Source organism: Cornus florida, unplaced genomic scaffold (assembly GCF_030987335.1).
Source record: "Cornus florida cultivar Cherokee Brave unplaced genomic scaffold, ASM3098733v1 CherokeeBrave_3.0.0_Hap2_Chr02, whole genome shotgun sequence".
NCBI classification, from domain to species: Eukaryota; Viridiplantae; Streptophyta; class Magnoliopsida; order Cornales; family Cornaceae; genus Cornus; species Cornus florida.
Genome location: NW_026775572.1, coordinates 32331374 through 32351637, shown reverse-complemented (window position 1 = coordinate 32351637; position 20264 = coordinate 32331374). Strand labels below are relative to the sequence as shown.

At 34.9% G+C, this 20264-nt stretch overlaps 1 protein-coding gene across 1 annotated transcript; it reads right to left on the bottom strand.

Moving 5' to 3' along the window:
• Positions 1–2274: 2274 nt before the first annotated feature.
• LOC132295995 (pectinesterase-like) lies at positions 2275–19653 on the bottom strand. The gene is made up of 3 exons (XM_059794253.1): positions 19488–19653; positions 4297–4566; positions 2275–2984 (listed from the first exon to the last, which is right to left on the bottom strand). Exons 1-3 carry the CDS (start codon positions 19651–19653, stop codon positions 2275–2277), a joined length of 1146 nt encoding a protein of 381 aa, XP_059650236.1.
• Positions 19654–20264: the final 611 nt, after the last annotated feature.

The following is a 20264-nucleotide window of genomic DNA, read 5'->3' as shown; positions in this document are numbered from 1 at the left end:
TTTGTTGTTTTTTTTTGTTTTTTCAGAACTGGTTTACAACAGAACCAATTTGTAGAACTGGTTTAGATTCTGGTCCAGGTCCTGAACTAGGACAGTGCTACACTTGTAGCCAAATAGGGGCTATTTGCCTTTGATATATAATATATATATCTAAAATATATTATACATATATATCATATATGTCTCTGATGTCTGTCAAACCCAGAAGAAGGACAGCGAGGATGAGATGGGCAGCCGGCGACAGCGAGCTTGGCCGGAGGAGAGATGGCGACGGCGGAATCAGCCTTGATGGACGGCGGCGCGGCGACTTTGTACCCGGCTGAACTCGCGGCGGTGAGGATGGCGGCTGTTGGACGTGGGGCCCGGCGAGTTTGGTCTGTGGTGAGCTTGGCCGCGGATGACTCGGCGGTGAGCTTGGATGAGATGGGGAAGGACGGCGGCTGTGATGGCGGGCTTGGGCAGTGGCTGACGGCGGACGGTGGTTGAACTGTGGTTTGGCCGTGATGGGCACGGCGAGCTTGGAGGTGGAGAGCTCGCGGCGGAGATGGCAACGGAGAGCCGGCTGTGGATGGCTCTGCGGTTTGTGAGGACTGGTTCACGGCTGCTCGCGGCACCGGCGAGCTTGGAAGCTTGCGGCGGTGTGGATGGCTGCTGGAACGGACCGGCGGTGAGCACGGCTATGAACTTGGTTCGGCTGATCAGAAGGCAGTGAGTTTGCGAGCAAGGTGGACGGCGGACGGTGCGAAGCAAGGAGAAGCCAAGCTTCTTGTTCTGGGTTTTGAAATTTATTTATTTATTTTTTATTTATTTATATATTTTTTTATCACTGCACTCTTGTTCTAGGTTTGAGGAACATACTATATGTATATATATATAATGATGAAAACAAACCAAACAAACAAAAGTGAGTTTAATGTCTCTCAAACTGGGTTTTTTTTTTTTTTTTTTCAGTCACTAGATTGACTTTCAGTTTGAACAATGTTTGAACTGAAAAATGAGCATGTTGATGTACTGGGTTTGAAGAATAAAACACCAGTAACAATGGCCAACTTTTTTTTTTTTTTTTTTTCCAAATAACACAAGAAACAGAAAACAAAAAATAAAAATAAAATGACCAAAATAAAAATAGAAAATAGATGAAAGATAGAATAAAAATGGGTCCAAAAATTTTTAACTCAACTTTGAAGCGGAACGACGCCATTTGATAGACGTGTATTTATAAACTTGTCGTTATCAAATACACTCCATATCAACATATAAAATTCCTACAACCATTTAACTAAAAATGTCTAATGGCAAATAGGGTCGAACTACGCATTCAAGGTGAGTTTCTATTTCAGAACAAGAGATTTAAAAATATTGATTTTAAAATTGGTCACGAACTATGGAAATGAAATTACAACTATAAAACATTAAACACTCGAATTGAAAATTAAATGAGAATAAAACTTGTGGACATAATTTGCATTAAATTAAACAAACTTTAAAGAAAATTACATAAAAAAATTCTATCTCTAACTTTCTACTCTACCTATTCTCTATCTTCACCAAAATCTATATCTAACTCTCCACCCGAAGTGCGCAATTTATAGATAATTGCAGCAACCCACTTGTAGGCTTGTGACGATGGCTTGCCCAAATTTTTTCTTCATTGTTTCACGCCATCTTTTTGCTACTGACCACTTCACAGTTTCTCCGTTGACTTCAACCACTCCCATTTTCTTGTTTTACTTTTTCTTTCATTTTCTAACTTTCCCTTGCTGACTATGCACACACTTCTGTTGACTTGGTCTTTTCTTCTTCTTTTTTCTTTTCTTTTCTTCTTTCTCTCTTTTTCACTTATTTTTCATTTTTTGGTTTATTTTCTTTCCATTCATGCATTAATACCTACAAAACACAAAACAAACATATAAGAATATTTAAATAATATAAAAGTCTAATTAAAACCTTATTTTGATGCATAAAATAATAGGTTTTGTGTACTTATCAGTTATGGATATCTTTGTGACATTATCCGTATCTAAGGAAGACAATGGTCAACGTACTGTCCAATCACGCACAAAACAGCCCAAAAACACACGCCAATCGAGTGAAGGCGCGAAAGAGAGCAAATTTAAACAACCAGATGCAAGGACAGCAAAGATTTTTTTTTTTTAAAAAAAAAAAGCTGTTTCAAGAAAAAGATCAAAGTTTTTTCTTTCCAAAAAAAAAAAAAGCAGCAGTTGCAATGGATGTGTGTGTGGTGTTGGGTGATAAAAAACAATAGATATTACATTATTTTCGATCTCCAGTGAGTCCGGGAATGAAAGGTACACCAGTTGAAGGTAACCAGTCATTTGCATGGATGAAGTTTTTAGCCGTAAACTGTAGCATTTGACTGGATCTGGTTACAATTTGAAAACCCGGCCATTTGACCCGACGACTAGTTGCAGCTCCGGGACCCCTGTTGTCATATTCAATGTAGCTCAAATGATCCAATCTGGAGTTCTTGTCCCACGGTGCCCAGCCAGCAGGATTTACGATATTTCCTAAGAAAGACTCCATTACTACTACCCTAGAATACTCTCGCCATGGGCGTCCAAGAAATGCTCTGAAATTAGAATTTGACGGTCCGAAATTTGGTGCCGCCGTGATGGTGCAATTCTGAATCACTATCCCGGTGTCACTATTTGCGGCATCCCTTCTGTCAGCTGTAACAACAATGGGCATTCCTTCCTTACCGGGATTTCTCCCGTATATGTTGCAGTTCTGGAACATGCTGGTTGCGTCGCCGAAGATGAAGTCTACGGTTCCATAGATGTTGCATTCGTAGAAAAGTTTTGTGCCGGAATGCACGTACAAGGTGTCCTGGTATCCTTCGAAGGAACACTTATAGTATGCATCATTTGAGGCTATACTCCTCAAAGCAACTGCTTGTCCGGCATTGGCTCCCGCGGTATTCACAAAGCTGATGTTTTTTGCAACAAATTTTTGTGCTTCTATATCTGCATGTAAACAATATACACATTAAAACAGCTGCGTTTCAAAAGCCAATCTAAACAGGCCAATTATGTTATATGACTTTTAGACTTCTCTCTCTTCTCTCTATTAAATGCTTCCCTCTTCAAAAAAATTTGCAATATGTCACTCAGTAATTCAGTATCAACAAGATAAAACTACTGCCATATTGAAAATCAACTTTGTACTAGTGCACGTATGAACACCTTTCCTAATAACACTTTCTTTGCCACGTATGAACACGTACCTTTCCTAATAACACTTTCTTTGCAAAACTTGATAGTGATTGCTAAACTTGAATGAGTCTTTAATTGTTATACCTGATAATTCTCTCTCTTTGTTTTTTTACTTGTTTTATGTGTTCAGTAATCACACTCTTTGTTTTTTTACTTGTTTTATGTGTTCAGTAATCACATTCCTTATATAATTAAATTAAATCGTTATACTTCAAATGAGCATGACACTTGTAATTACATGATTTATACAAATTTCATGTTTAAATAAAATTATAATTCTGATTTTGTTGTTAATATATTGAGGGGGTTAAGGTATGCGATATTGCACTCCACTATTCTAAATTCATTAATGCATTATCTTTTATTTTCAAATACCATAACTATATAACCCCTTTGTACTATAAACTTTAACTACTTTTTTATTTATTTTTTGGATTCGGTCAAATAGATAATTTATTAAACAGAGATACCTTATTTTAGTTTTTTTTATTTTATTTTTTTTAACTTATTTTAGTTTTTTTTTTTTGGAAGGGGCCCCGGCAAAAGATATAATTTTATTCAATAGCAATAACTTCTTCTTCTTCTTCTTTTTTTCTCATTCCCATCAGAATATTTTCAACAAGATAACTCTATTTTTGGGTTTTATTTTTTATTTTTTTGTGTATTATACTTTCTTTCTTTTTAATTTTGTTAAAATAAATAATTTATTTAATAAAGAAAAGGTTTCGAAACTTAGAACTTGTTTGTGATTGCTTTTCAACTATATAAAAACGTATTTCAACTAAATAGGAAAAATTATTTTAAATAGACAAGTGGAGCGCAAGTGTAAAAAAATGGGAGCGTAAATATAGTCTAAATGCTAAAGCTATGCATGCTTGTCATTTTATGGTATTTTCATAAGCAAAGAGCTAAACTAGGAAATTAATATCTGCATGCAAGCAAAAAACTACATGATATAAAACACTATATACAGTAACTTAAATATATCAAATAGGCAATAGAAAGAAAAAAAAAAAAGAAAAAAAGAAGAAGAAGAAGAAGAAGATGTGGAATAGTGACATACTGACAGTGGCAGATACGTTTGTCCCATAACCAGTGGAATTACTCTTATTGAATTGTATTATGGTTTGGTCAATTCCATCTCCCATGAATACAACACTTTTCTTCTCCCTACCCACATCTACTGCTTCACTGTAAGTTCCTTTTTTGATGTAAATGGTGTATGTGGCTGAACTTGAATCAGGTATTGCAGAAACAGCTTTTGAGATGGTGCTATAGTCTCCACTCCCATCCTTTGACACCACAATTGTGGTTTGATCACTCAAAATGAAAACTGGAAAGCCAAGAAACAAAAAGAAAACTAGTGCACTATGAGTCATGTTGGTGCCCAAACAACTTCTGAGGATGATTTTTTGGGAACGTGATTTTTTTTATAAAAAAAAAAAAATACTTGGGAATGAGATGGTTATTTCATAAGTTAAAAAGTGGGATGAAATAACCTGAAATGGTAATTTCAACTTTAATTGTCTTACCAAATAAAGAAATAAATCAAAATGGCGGGATGGACAATTTATTTCATTCCATCCCTATGTAACAAATGCGGAGAATAGATGAAAAAAATTTAAGTTGAAAGTGGTCTACTGCTTTAAAATATGAAGGCATTTTCCACATAAAAACGAATGAGTTAATTGACCCTGTTTTCTTCCCTATTTGTTTTCAAAATATAAATGTAATTTCCATATAGAAAAGATTGAGTTAACTATTCCTGTTTAATTACTTCCTTATTTGTTTTGGGTCAAAATGAGAAAAACATTCCTAATATTTAAATTTTGGGCAAATATCAGCCCAATGTTTTTTTGGGTATATAAGTGTGTTAAGTTTGAAAAAAAAAATGATCAAAGAAGAGTTTGAAGTCATTATTTCGTTACAAATTTAGTTATTTACATTATACATGACATTTTTAAGATACAAAATTCTGAAAATGCCATTTTCTCTTTCAATAATGTACTTGTATACAAGAAGAAGAAAGAAAGAAAAAAGGGCAAAGTGAGAAAAACATCTCTAATGTTTACATTTTGGTCAAATAACACCACTATTGTTCAGGTTGTATATAACTCCGTTAAGTTTTAAAAAATGACCAAAGAATGACTTGATGTCACTATTTCGTTAAAAATATAATAATGTGCATTGCACATAACATTTTAAAGATAAAATTTAAAAAATGCCCATATATCTTCTGATAATGCCATTATATATATATATATATATATATATATATACACTGAACCGAAAAGAGGGACACTTTAGTCATTTCACATTTAATACTTATTTTTACCTATTTTTTTATTCAATTATAAAGGACACTTTAGTCTTTTTAGCAGTCAACTCCTTATTTGCTCCAAAATTGAATGTTAGGGATTTTTTAGAATGTATAGGGGGTTATACACTTTATATGCATGCCATATAGAGAGGTATTCTTTAGTCATTTCACATTTAATAATAATTTTTACCTATTTTTTATTCAATTATAAAGGACACTTTAGTCTTTTCAGTTATCAACTCCTTATTTGCTCCAAAATTGAATGTTAGGAATTTTTTAGAATGTATAGGGGGTTATACACTCTATATGCATGCCATATATAGAGGTATTTTTTGCTCATGACCCAACAAAAAAAAAGAGGGACATTTTAGTTATTTCACATTTAATTATTTTTTTTACCCTTTTTTTTATTTAGTTATAGAGAGACACTTTACTTTTTCAGCATTCAGATCCTTGTTTGTTCAAAATTTGAATGTTGGGGTTTTTTCAGAAGAGTTATATACTCTATATGCATACCATATGAGTGTTTTTCAACTCGTGACCCTTTGTTTTTTCTTTCCTTCATTTTTAAATTGGATCTAACTAAACCAAAAATCATTCTTCTTAATTTAATCCCTTTTCATATATTTTTCAAATCATTACTCATTTGTCCCGTATTAGTAATACCTCTTTTCTTGTTTTTTATTTTATTTTATTTTTTATTTTTTATCATTTGAAAGGCACAAAGGCCAAGCTAAAATGGCTGTACAAAGGTATAAATTAAGCCAGATAAAGGCATACAAATCATGAAGCTAAACAAGAAAAATGAAGAATATGCTCCAGATTTGTTTAGAAAGAGTCATCGCTCTAGAACGGAAACCACCAAGGGAGAAGAGTAGCAACTGGAGTGACCAAAGGTTAGGCCATCATCAAGGCAACAGCTCCAAAGCTGCATCCATAAGGCGCCTCCACACACCCAACCTCGCACAAGAGCAAATCAAGCCGGGAAAAACAAAAAATCGACCTACATCAGAAATCTAGCCGAAGGGAAAACAACATATCCATCCCATCCAGCCAGAAACAAACCAAACAGGAGCAGATCTAGCCACACAAAAATAAAAAATGACGTGAAAACTACCCACAAGGCTAACTTATTGAGACACGCCGAGGTTATTAAACCTTAGGAGGCAAGCAAAGCCACCTCCCCACTCCCATGGAAGGGAGCAGGGAACAAAACAGAATAGGGACGAGCAGCTAAGAGTGAGAGAAAGGGTAGAGAGAGAACAGAGGAAAAGTAGAGGCGGCTCACCTGAGTTTCTAAATGGAGGTTTTCTTGTTTGAATATCCCAAATTAGTTGTCTCAGTTGAAAACATAATATTTTAAATGTAATTTCCATACTGAACAGATTGACTTAACTATCCTTATTTGTAAGTGTATTAAGTTTGAAAAAAATGATAAAAGAAGGGTTAATTACTTCCTTATTTGTAAGTGTATTAAGTTTGAAAAAAATGATGAAAGAAGGGTTTGAAATCAGAGTTTCGTTACAAATTTAGTCATGTACATTGCACGTGACATTTTTAAGATACAAAATTATGAAAATACCATTTTCTCTTCCAATAATGCCCTTATACATAAGAAGAAGAAAAAAAAAAAAAAGAAAAAAAAATGGGTAAAGTCGGAAAAACACCCCTAATGTTTACATTTTGGGCAAATAACACTCTTACTGTTCATGTTGTATATATAACTCCGTTAAATTTTAAAAAATGAGCAAAGAAGAGCTTGAGGTCACTATTTTGTTAAAAATTTAATCACACATTTTTTAAATATAAAATTCTGAAAATACCCATATATCTTCCGATAATGCCATTATCTATATATACACTGAACTGAAAAGAGGGAAACTTTAGTCATTTCACATTTAATTAATTTTTTTTACCTATTTTTTATTCAATTATAGAGTGATACTTTAGCCTGTTCAGTAGTCAAGTCCATTTACTCTAAAATTGAATGTTAGAGATTTTTTAAAATGAGGATTATACACTCTATATGCATACCATAGGGGTATTTTTTGCTCGTGACCCAAAAAAAAAAAAAGGGGGACACTTTAGTTATTTCACATTTAATTATTTTTTTTACCTTTTTTTTTTTATTCAGTTATAGAGGGACACTTTAGTTTTTTCAGCATTCAGGTTCTTGTTTGCTCAAAATTTGAATGTTAGGGATTTTTCATAACGTATAAAGGGCTATACACTCTATATGCATATCATAGAAGTGTTTTTTAGGTGGCAAACCATTGTTTTTTCTTTCCTTCATTTTTTTAATTGGATCTAACTAACCAAAAAATCTTCTTCTTTAATCCCTCTCCATATATTTTTCAAATCATTACTCATTCGTCCCATATTAGTAGTACCTCTTCTGTTGTTCGAATGTCCCAAATTAGTTGTCTCATTTGAAAAGTCAAGACAAAATAAATGCTATCTTTTCACAATTATCTTTAAAATTTTAAAAACCTTCTAACTTCATAATATACATATTTAAACTTAAAAGAACAACTTATTTTTTTTTTTAAATAGGGCAATGTAATAATTGTATGCCCCATTAAAAATGTTATAATACACCTAGTGTGGGAAAAAGGGAGTATAAATGTAAAGGTAGAGTCAAAATTATAACTTCGTTATGTATATATAATTGTTATTTCTTAATGAGATTAAGGTTTAAAGTGCGTGTCATACCCTAGTCCATCTTTCTTATTTAGGATGTCCCAATGTTATATTTTTGTAATTACCCTTTATGTTTTCAAAAATCTCTCAATTTGGTAATATCTATATTTAAACATAATAGAACAACTCGATAATTCTAAAAATGGATAATGCATTAATTACATGTCAACTTAAAATTTTATTCCGTCGGATATTAGTTGTCCATTTTAGTAAGTACAACTTTTTAGAGTGATGCTACACGGCCCGACTACTGTTCATCCAAAAAAACAGACTAAACATGTGTCAGTCGTTGATTAGCGCAACCTTGTGCACAACCCTTTTCTTCAATCTTTATACTCTTCCTTTTCTTCAATCCCTATATTCTTCATCCGGTAGAATACACGAACGAAAAAAGTTTCTACAAAGGCTTGTGACCAAGACTCAGAGTGGGTTAGCGATGATATTTTTGTCAGTGTTATCTCCGATCGGTGATTTCTAGCTCGTATTGCGACGATAAGGGTTTTGACTCTGATCAATGATTTGTGTATGGATAGTAATCGGACGGCGAAGAGAATTACCGGAGTTGAGCCACTATGTTTCCTCCTTGCGTAGCCGGTGCGGTTCTTCCTTGCCGCCACCGGACTCCTTGCTAGAAGTTCAGTCCGTCGCTACCATCGTCATAAGAATTGATTCTGAGGGATGGGTTGGAAAAGAACACAAATTTAATTGGTTTCTTGTAACAGAATTGGTTTTGAGGAATGAATTGAAAACAGAGAAGCTTTGATAGACTACAATTGAATTATTTTTTTAAGAAGATAGAGAAAAAGATTAATTGGTCCTGGCCGGAGAGAGCGCTAGCAGCTACTGTGGAGTTGGAGAAAATGAAGGCCAAAGTCGGCCGGAACTGGAACTGATTACCCCGCGAGATGAAGAAAATCGACGAAGGAGGTGGTGTTTTTATTCGAAGATAGAGAAGTGTGGTGAGGTTGAGAGAAAAAAATATATATAAGTTGAAGTTTGGTAGTCGGTGGTGGCGCCGGTAAGGTTCTTGTCACCAAACATCTCACACAATCCTTGTCTATCGCAGGAAAGAGAAAGGGGAGAGATGAGAGGGATGAAGAGTACAGAGTCTGAAGAAAGGGGAAAAGGGTTATGCGCAAGGTTGTGCTAATCAACTATTGACACGAGTTTAGTCGGGTTTTTTCGGGTGATCAGTAGTCGGGCAAATTAGCATTTTTCAACTTTTTACCAAGTTGCCTTTTTAAATTCAAATATATGTATTATCAAGTTGAAAGTTTTGTTTAAAAGTTAAAAGGGTAATTATGAAAACATAGTTTCTTGTTTGTTTATGGAAACATAGCTTCTTGATTGTTTTGGAAGGGAAGAGAGACAACTAATTTGGGTCATCCTAAAGGGAAAAGTGAACAACTAATTTGAAACAGAGGAAATATAGAATTAGGCTAGTGATATTTGTGCTCCAAAAATATCTTTAGGTGGTCCGCTTTCTTTTTATCTTAAAACGAGATTACAAAAAAAAAAACTCCGAAAAACCTACTGATATTTTATAATACCATAATTACCCTTCTTTATCAAGTTTAGTAGTCTTGCAAATTATTTTTTTTCATCTTCTCTCACTTGCCTCCAAGATCTCTCGCACATATATATATTTTTTTTATCAACGATAAATCGAAGACTACTTACACCATCATGAGTAGTTTTCCTTATCAGTTACTAAAGGAAATTGACTCATAATCTTGAGAATTATACTGGCTGGGGTTATATTAATTATTTACATCTGATTTGCTTGGAGGGATCTACGGATTAGACAACTTAAGTACTTTGGGTAAATAATTAATATATACAACACAGAACGTATTCTATCAACATGGAATCTATGTGTAAAGTATTTTGGCTAGACTGGTCACTTATATTTAATAATTATTAAATATATGTGATTAAATGTGACAGTTCTAGGGTACCAAAAAATATATCAATAATACATTGGATTAACGGAAATAATTATCCAAATAACTATTATCATGGAGGGGTTGATTTATAATATTAAGTAACAGTTGGGGCTATATTATAGTTATTCGTATTCTTGAGTGTAATTATTTCTATTTAGTGGAATTATAAATAATTAAATAGAAGATATTCTAATTGACTAAGGATTAGCAATGTACGTACTTAGAATTCTATTAAAGTCTTGGATAAGGATAAGTTGTGATACCCCTCGAGTCCGAGACATAGGTTGATCAGGCCCAAGCCTAAACTTGAGGGAATACCAAACAATTAATAGTTAAATGAACATAGATTTCAAAATGAATTAAGAAATAAACAAATGAAAGCTGAAAGAATTCTAAAACATAATCCTTTAAAATTAAATACTTAAAATCCAATAATCCATAACCTCCATTTATTTAACAACTCGGGAATCCATCAAGTGGACTCCTAATAAAATCCCAAACTGGAAAGGAAATAACTGAAACAAAATATAAAGTTAAACATGGAAAGTAATCATGCGTAGTCTGAGGAATGAGTATCTGTATTTGCTCTGCACGACCAAACTCTAACCCTGGAATTGACGAACACCTGAAAAATAAGAGAGTGGGTCAGACCCACATGCAAGTCCTATTCTACTACGATCCATACAGAAACCCGATACGCAGATACATCCTAGATAGCTCAACAATAACTAGAGTAGTCCATATATGTATAAGTACACACTATAGGACGCTCACTAGTCCAATAGATCTGTCTCAGCTTGAGTAGAGATACCACGCAAATCGCACATAATGTGGTCATGTGTACCTAGACCTACCGCGGAACAACAACTATTATCCAATTATCCATCCTAGGTGATATACGCACCTAACCATGGTCCTGAGACTCAAGCTCATACCATGGCACCATAGCATAATTATATAAAGTCCGTATACTCCTAATTCAAAATATCATTCATCTGGTATAGTGACCTGATATATGTATAACCATCCATCCAGTAAGTCATTCAATTATTTTATTGACATGACACAAATATAAGTAAGACTTAACCTTTATAGTTAATCCCTATCTCAATCTAAATTAGGTAGGACTTAGTATTTGAACTAATTCATCCCTAGTATGCCACTGTCCCATACCGGTGCATACAATCCTCCAATTAGCATAATTGATAAAACAACATTAGGTATTCATGAACTATTTTCCAAAAAATGCATCAATATAAATTAATACATATACAACGATATTAGGCATTCATTATAAAACCCAAAAATCATGTTCCAACTATTTAAATTGCTAAAATAAATTAAAGCATTTAAATCCTCCAAATTGTTCATAAATTAATACAGTTTATAGTAAATTAAATACCAATTTAATCCCAGCCAAGCATACTTAATTTCAAGTAATTCACTATACTTATATCTCTATTTAAATATGTTTAAACAGTATTAAATCATATTTACAAGAATCTCCAAGTTCCAGTATGTAAGTTGATTAATAACCAATGTGCAACATGTAGGATTTTTTCCCTAAGTTCACACTGTCAATTCCTTAATTCATTCATGAATTTTTGTTTTACTATATTTTTACAGGCCTATGACAATCATATACATCATTTAAAACAGTTTAAACGAAGTAGAAATACCCTATACAGTCCAAACGCAGCCTAAAAACCAACAGTACACAATTCCGGGCGAAAGCAGGTTCTCACAAATTGAGAGCCTGCTCCATTGGCATGGGAGCCGGCTCCCTAACTTTGGGAGCAGGCTCTGTGGAGCTAGGAGCTGGCTCAATACTCCATGGAGCCGGCTCCATTGATGAGGGAGCTGGTGTGATACCCCTCGGATCCGAGACACGGGTTGATCAAGTCCAAGCCCAAACCCGAGGGAATATCAACCAATTAATATTTTAAAACGAACACAGATTACAAAATGAAATAAGACATAAATAATTAAGAGCTGAAAGAAATCTAAGTTTAAAAATCCTTGAATAAAATAAAATTAAAATCCAAAAATCCAATCCTCCATAAAACCTCAAATAATTAAACAACTCGGGAATCCATCTCTAGTGAACTCCTAATAAAAACCCAAACTGAAATGAAACTACTTGTAGTGAACTCCTAATAAAAACCCAAACTGAAATGAAACTACTTGTAATACCTCTAATTTTAAAAGGATAGTCTCGGCATTTTAATTTTTTTTTATTTTTGTTGGTTTTTATTTGTTTAATTGCTCTTTTTGGTGGTTTAATTGTTTACTTGCATTTATTAATTGATTTTTTTTTTAATTTAATGGTTTTATGTGCATTGTTATTTATTTAAATTTTTAATTGTTGTGTGATATTTTCTGTTACTTGTTAATTATATTATTTTATTTGTATTTCACTGTTTTATTATTCAGTTGTTAAATTAGGGATATTTTTGTAATATCACGATTAGGGTTTCTGTTAGAAGTCCCGTAGGTGGAAGCCGACAAGGTTCATAATGAGGGTGGTTTATGGGCCCAGTTGAGCTCTGTCTCTAATCTTACAAGGATTAGGGTTTTAGGGATTAAAGCTTATAAATACACCATGACAATAAGTCTAAGGTTTACGATCACAACACTTAGCCTATAGACGTAAACTGAGTTATGTAAAGACAGAGAGATACAGAGTGAGGTTTTGAGAGAACAGAGCACGTTTGGTGTAGGATTTGATTAAGGTTTCAAGGTCGGACCTAGGAGAAGGGAAGAGCAGACGTAAGAGGAGGATAGACAATAGTTCAGTGTTGCCAGAACAGTGGACACGACGCCGAGATTTCATAATTAAAATCATAGGCAAGTTCTTTTCTTCCTACTTCCCTGTGGCTTGTGTTCTGTGCACCTAGATAGTCTCTAGGATTTAATTAACGAGTAACTGAGTTTACATGTATATTATATGCCATATTGATGATATGTGTGTGGTAATCTGTTAAAATACAGTTCGTGCATGTCTGTTTTTTCAGTGGTTTTCTTAAAGCATGCTAAGTCTGTCTAACTGGTAGTTTTTGTATTTAATTTCAACTGTTGTAAACACATCGTGGGGATTATATTGAACACAGTTAGGACCCTTAGGAACTATTTTAAAATCAAATAGACAGCTTGGGGGTGACCGGAGACGATGCAGAAGGTCAAAGGAGTTGCAGCGGTTGAAGACGGCTCTCAAGGAGGTGAGAGCCGGCTCCATAGAAGTGGGAGCCGGCTCTAAGAGTAGTGGAGCCGGCTCCAGGCTGATTAGAGCCAGCTCCCAAAGTTTTGGAGCAGGCTCCACCCCAAAATTGCTTCCTGTTATGGTTTTTAACGCACTTTTTGAAACGGTTGAGTATCTGAACTGTTTTGGAAAATTATGGGACTCTCCGGAGTGATTAAAAAGTTATTCTTAGGTGTTAATAAGACTTTTAATTGATTAAAGATTACATCTAAATTAATGGAATAAACCGTGTAAAATTTGTGCACATTGTATACGGTTAAAGGATAGATGAAGACTTAATTGATTAAGCTTATTTTTGGGCATTCCAGTGGGATCTAATATGTCTATAAAACTATTTTAAATGCATGATAAGGTCAGGTATTGATTAGTTTTGACCTATGCATGTTTTTAGATTTTGGTTGCTAAACTACGATTCATAATTTTGTAGTTTACTTGGTTTCCTTTAAACTGGATTTTTACTTTGGATTTAATTGTTGTAATGTCACACATTACTTTGCAATTAATGCGACTTTGGATTTGGACTGGATAATGGTTGTGAAATTTAATTGTTGAATTATTAAATTTTATTTTGCAATTAACTAGAGTATGTTTTAACTGAACTTGCTGAAATGTTATACCTTATTCTGCAATTATTTAAGTTATGGTTGGTAACTGGATTGTGAATTTGGATTTATGTTGCTGAACTGTTATCTTGGTTTTGTAACTTATATGGATATGAAGGATTGTATGCACCAGTATGGGACGGTAGCATACTAAGGATGGTGTAACTCAAAACGCTAAGACCTAATCTGTCGGATTAAAGGAATGGATTCTAAAATATTGAATCCTAAATTGTGTTAAGTCATATCAGCTGAATAAGTTAAACGACTAACTGGACTGTGTTTTGTATGCCGCCTCAATGAATAATTGAATGACATACTCTGGATTTGGACAGACTTTAGATATATGATTATGATACCACGAGATGAGCTTGAGTCTCAGGCTCGTTGGTTAGGATGCATATATGCAGTGGATGCGTAACTGGATATAGTAGGTAGGTGTACCCTGTTAGGTCTAGGTACTCATGCCCACCTTTGGGTGCGTTTTCGCATGTTACCTTCTATTCAGGTTGAGACCTCTATTATAGTCCAGTGAATGTCCTTTAGTGTGGATATATGTATGTATGGACTAAATAGATATTGTGAGGTATAAAGGGTGTATTTGCGTATCGGGTCACTGTATGGATTGCAGTTAGATTAGAACTTGCTCGTGTGTCTGACCCACTCTTCTATTATTCTTTTCAGGTACAGGACGGTTCTAGCCTTAGAGCTTGATCGTGCTAGTCGAGGACAGTCTCGTATCCATCTGTTTATGTAGGAATTCTCTCGATAATTCCAGCTTATTTATTTTTAGTTTTCAGTTCAGTTGAGATTTTCTTCAGGGGTCCATTAGTTGGATTCCCGAGTTGTAATTATAGAGGTTTTAACAGATGGATTTTGCTAAGTTTTATTAGTTAAGGATTTTATATAGTATTCTTTTCAGCTTTTAATATTTATTCTTATTTCATTTTTGTATTCCGTATTCGTTATAAAATACTTTAATTGTTTGATATTCCCTCGGATTTGGGCCTGGGCCTGATCAACCCGTGTCTCAGATCCGAGGGGTATCACACTACTAAAAGAACATCCAAAGTAAACCATGGAGAGAAGTCCTACGTCGTCGGAAGAGTGAGTGATAATCTCTGCTCAGCACGATCAAGCCTACGACTAGAATTGTCGAATACCTAAAAATAGAAGTGGGTCAGGCTTACGAACAAGTTCTATCCTACTACAATCCAAGCAGAGACTCGATACACATGTACATCCTAGCAAACTCAACAATAACTATATAGTCCACAAATATATATATATATATATATATATATATATATATATATATATATATATTCACACTAACGGACTCTCACTGGACTACAGGCCGGTCTCAACCTGAATAGAGGCAACATGCAAAAATGCACCTAAAGTGGGCATGTATACCTAAGCCTAACAGGGTACACCTCCAACCATTATAGCCAGCTATGCATCCCAATGCATATACGCGCCCTAACCATCGAAACCTGAGACTCAAGCTCATATCGAGGTACCATAATAATATATTTAAAATCCATCTAGAATCCATAGTAGTGTCGCTCAATCATTCGTTGCCTTGACACTACAAATCAATAGGATTTAACTTTTAGTTAATCCATTCCTTAATTTCATAGTAGGTAGGACTTAGCGTTTTTGAGCTAATCCCCCTAATATGCCACCGTCCCATACCGGTGCATACAATTCATCCATCCAACAATTGATAATACAGACAAAGAATGTAAATATCAACTAATCCATACATCCAATAATTGATAATTAAAATATCAAATACTAACATCAATTGTTCCATACTAAGCATGAAAAAATTCTGTAATGTAACTGGCTTATTTGATACTACTCCACAAAGTCCAATAACTGATAATAAATATTATACATGTAAACATCAATTCATTCCAAATAAGCATAATAAAATATATAAATTCACATGCTTATTTATAACACTGGAACATGATTTAAACTATAAAATCATTCTCGAAAAATTGCTAAAACAATGTTGAACAATTTTTAACCTCCACATTTAAAACAGTATACCAATTTTTGTAAGAATTTTATACTGTTCAAACTATAATACAAGGTGATTAATTATGCATTAACAAGGTTCTTAGGAGTTTTAAATAAGCTCAGGACACCTCTGAGAACCTCCAGTATAGCTTCTAATTAAACTGGAACATCAAAATCCAAGTACAGGAGTAAAATCCATCGCTGAAATTAAAAACAAATTGAAAATCCACAAAGGAGCAGGCTCCAAAAAGATGTAGAGCAAGCTCCAATTTAAGGTAAAGGAGGCTCAACTTTTAGGTAGAGGAGGCTCAACTTAGGTAGAGGAGGCTCAACTTTTGGGTAGAGGAGGCTCAACTTTTTGGGTAGAGGAGGCTCAACTCCCTTGGAGCCGCCTCTACATCATGTGGAGCCAGCTCCACTTCAATGGAGCTGCCTCCATTGAAGGGTGAAGCCGCCTCCACTCTTCCCAGCCTTCGTCTTCCCCGACGCCAGCTATTTTCTGACTTTTTGTCCTTACTAAGGTTCCTAATCCTCTGTTCTAGGTTCCAAACAGTCCCAACAATTTATTAAATTTATTATGCATCAATTAACATCAATTAAAACATGAATTATGCAAGGAAATTTACAAACAAGCAAACATTAATTCATGTAAAGGCATACTGTTATAATTGAAATTAACATGCGAACCAGATTAATCTTTAATGTCTATTTATCCTAGAGTTGTGTTAGGCATGTAAAGAACACGAGTCAAAGAGAGAGAGTTAGGAATAGAACTTGCTTTTGAGATTTCGGTTCAAAATCTCATTGTCGTCTTCCTAAGGTTTCCAGCGAACGTTCTGTTTTCTCTCTTTGTCTTCTCCTTGGTCAACCCTCGAACAACACCCCTTTAATCCCTCCTTGGTTCAGCCTTAGCCCTAGCTAAACCCTAACCAAAGTACTCTATTTCTCTCTGTTTCTCTCCGTATACGTGAATAAGGTTTTTGATTTCTAAACCCTAAGCCGACGTTTAATGCTATATTTATAAAGGTTTAAGGAAAACCTAATTCTACTATATTACGATACAGAAACCTCAACTAAAAATAAACTTAGTCGGCTAAACCGTGAAACATAAAAAACCATAGAATGATAATGAATACGAAAACCATTAAAACAAGTAATTCATTAATCCACATAAGCATATAATAAAGAAAGAAAAATTAAAACAAATACTACAATTAATTCAATTAATTAACAATAAATAAAACAAATAAGCAAATAGCTAAATAAACACATACAAATACACAAATTACAATAAAACTATAAAATAAACTATAACCATAAAAAAACTACCGAGATTATCCTTTTAAAATTAGGGGTATTACATTCTTCCTCCCTAACAAAAAGAATTCCGTCCTTAGAATTCGCTCTTACCTTCTTCCAATATGTCAGGAAATTGCGAGCGAATGACATCCTCCCGTTCCCAAGTAGACTCAGCCTCATTGTGATGACTCCACTGAACACGCACCAAATGTATAACTTTATTACGAAGAATTTGATCCCGACGGTCGACAATACAACACGGTGGCTCCAAATAGGTTACATCCGGTTGCAACTCAATCTCGCCAACATCGATATGGTGATACCGATCCTCAACGTGGAAACATGGAACTTGTGTATGCGAGTGGTCCTGCTATCTTGGAGAACCTCTTAATGAACCTACCATAATATCCTGCCAATCCGAGGAAACTCCGAATCTTGGTAGGTGAAGTAGGCTGTCCCCACTCAACCACTGTTGAAACCTTAGCTGGATCTACCGCTATTCCCCTTTCTGACACTACGTGACCCAGAAACTTCACTTTCTAAAATTCACACTTCTCGAACTTGGCATATAACTGGTGCTCACGAAGCGTCTGCAATATTGTACGAAGATGTCTTGCATGATTGTCCTCCGACGTAGAATAAATCAAAATATCATCAATGATAACAATGACAAACTCATCTAAATAAGCCTTGAAGACCCTATTCATCAAATCCACGAAAACTACTGGTGCGTTTGTCAATCCAAACGGCATGACACGAAACTCATAAGAACCATATCTCGTGAGAAACGCTGTCTTAGGAACATCCTGCTCCCTAACCCGAAGTTGATGATACCCAGAACGTAGATCAATCTTAAAGAAGTATGTAACTCCCTTCAACTAATCAAAAAGATCATCAATCCTAGGTAAAGAATACTACTCCCTGTAATCTATACACAGGCAAAGCGAACCATCCTTCTTCTTCATAAACAACACTGGTGCTCCCCAGGGTGAAGTACTTCTACGAATAAAACCCTGACTAAGTAATTATTGAATCTAATCCCTCAGCTCTCGCATCTCTACTGGTGTCATCCTATACGGTGCCCTAGCAATAGGCGTAGTGCCTGGAGCTAAGTCAATCACAAAGTCGATCTCGCGACTAGGTGGCAACCCTGGAATCTCCTAAAATATATCCGAAAAATCCTGTACGATCGGTATGCTATCCAAAGATACCGTAATCCTTTCCTCTGTTTCCTCCTCCATATGAAACAAATAAGTGCTAGTGACCCCACTAGAATGTGGCATAGCGACGACATATATATCCTGACCAGGTATAGTAAATACAACAGACCTATCAAAACAATTATCTTGGGCATGGTAATGAGATAACCAACATCCCAAGTATCATACCATAAATGTGCATGTCCAGGACCACTAGATTGGCTAGAAATCTGAGCCTACAAATATCTAGTGTCACCAACTAAACTATCAAAACCAGAATGCTGAATACTCCGGAGAGCAAAACACATAAGGTAACCAAAATACTCCGAAGCTACTCCCTTTTAGATTATCGTGTTATCCTGGGAATTCCTCCTTCGAAACCAAACCTACCATATTGATTTACACAAGTTCTTTTATAAACTCTTTGGTAATCATCCTGTTTCAATACAATATACTTAGAAGCAAACATTTGTTTGTCTGTTCAAAAACCTAATCACTCCACTGTGATAATCATCTATTATCGTAACCTACACATCCCAACATAGTCTAATAAAACCATATGTATATATATCACAAAAATGTTATCACCACACATAATAAAGATAGCCAAAACCGCTAGTTCACTTTATTAAGAACTTTTTCAAACCATAAACTGTCAAACGAATAATCGTAAGATATTCTTTAACAAAATATTAGTGTACGTGATTAAATCCATACTACACTTTTAGTAATATCTCCACTACTACTAGTAATTAAAATTACTCTTAGAAAAGCATTCATCCTTGAACACCAGTGCCCTTCATCTTTGATGCTTCGGTATCTCCTCCATCCTGATCTTCTTCGGGGTCTTCCTCTCTGCTTGGCTCAGCTTCGAGCACCACCGAAGTTGTGTTAGGTCCACAGTATGGTGGCCAATCTCGTACACCAGAAACCTTCCTTGACTTGTACTCCGAAGCAACACCTACTGGAACCAATTCCTTGGTCTCCAATTCTGCCTTCTTGGTCGGCCTTTGCAGGAGAAACGTCGGAGTAACCTTCTTCTTCCTTCGGTCCTTCTTTGCTTTCATCGCGGACCACATCATTTTCCTAGTGCCAAATATTCTGCAATTACAGAATAAGATTGACATCAGTACTTTCTAAACGAACCGTAAAGGAATACAATGAATCCTAAACTTAAGCTCTAATCAAGAGAAAACGCTACGCGGAAGTCTTAATACGAAACATCCTAAAGACACTTGAACCTGGAGTGTTTTGATACCAACTGTGATACCCCTCAAATCTAAGACACGGGTTGATCAGGCCCAAGCCCAAACCCGAGGGAATATCAAACAATTAATATTTAAAACGAATACGGAATACAAAAATGAAATAAGAAATAAATAATTAAGAGCAAAAAGAAATCTAAGTTTAAAAATCCTTGAATAAAATAAAATTAAAATTCAGAAATCCAATCCTCTATAAAACCTCCAATAATTAAACAACTCGGGAATCCATCTCTAGTGGACCCCTAATAAAAATCCAAACTGAAATGAAACTACTAAAAGAACATCTAAAGTAAACCATGGAGAGAAGTCCTATGTCGTTGGAAGAGTGAGTGATAGTCTCTACTCAACATAATCAAGCCTACGACTGGAATTGTCGAACACCTGAAAATTGAAGTGGGTCAGGTCCACGAACA

Excerpts from the sequence above, each read along its gene's own strand:
- LOC132295995 (XM_059794253.1), bottom strand. The coding sequence starts at position 19,653 with ATGAAAGCAAAGAAGGACCGAAGGAAGAAGAAGGTTACTCCGACGTTT. Across the intron at positions 4,567-19,487 it reads ACGAGATTGGCCACCATACT|TTTTCATTTTGAGTGATCAA; the intron begins GTGGACCTAACA and ends TTGGCTTTCCAG. Across the intron at positions 2,985-4,296 it reads AAACGTATCTGCCACTGTCA|ATATAGAAGCACAAAAATTT; the intron begins GTATGTCACTAT and ends GTTTACATGCAG.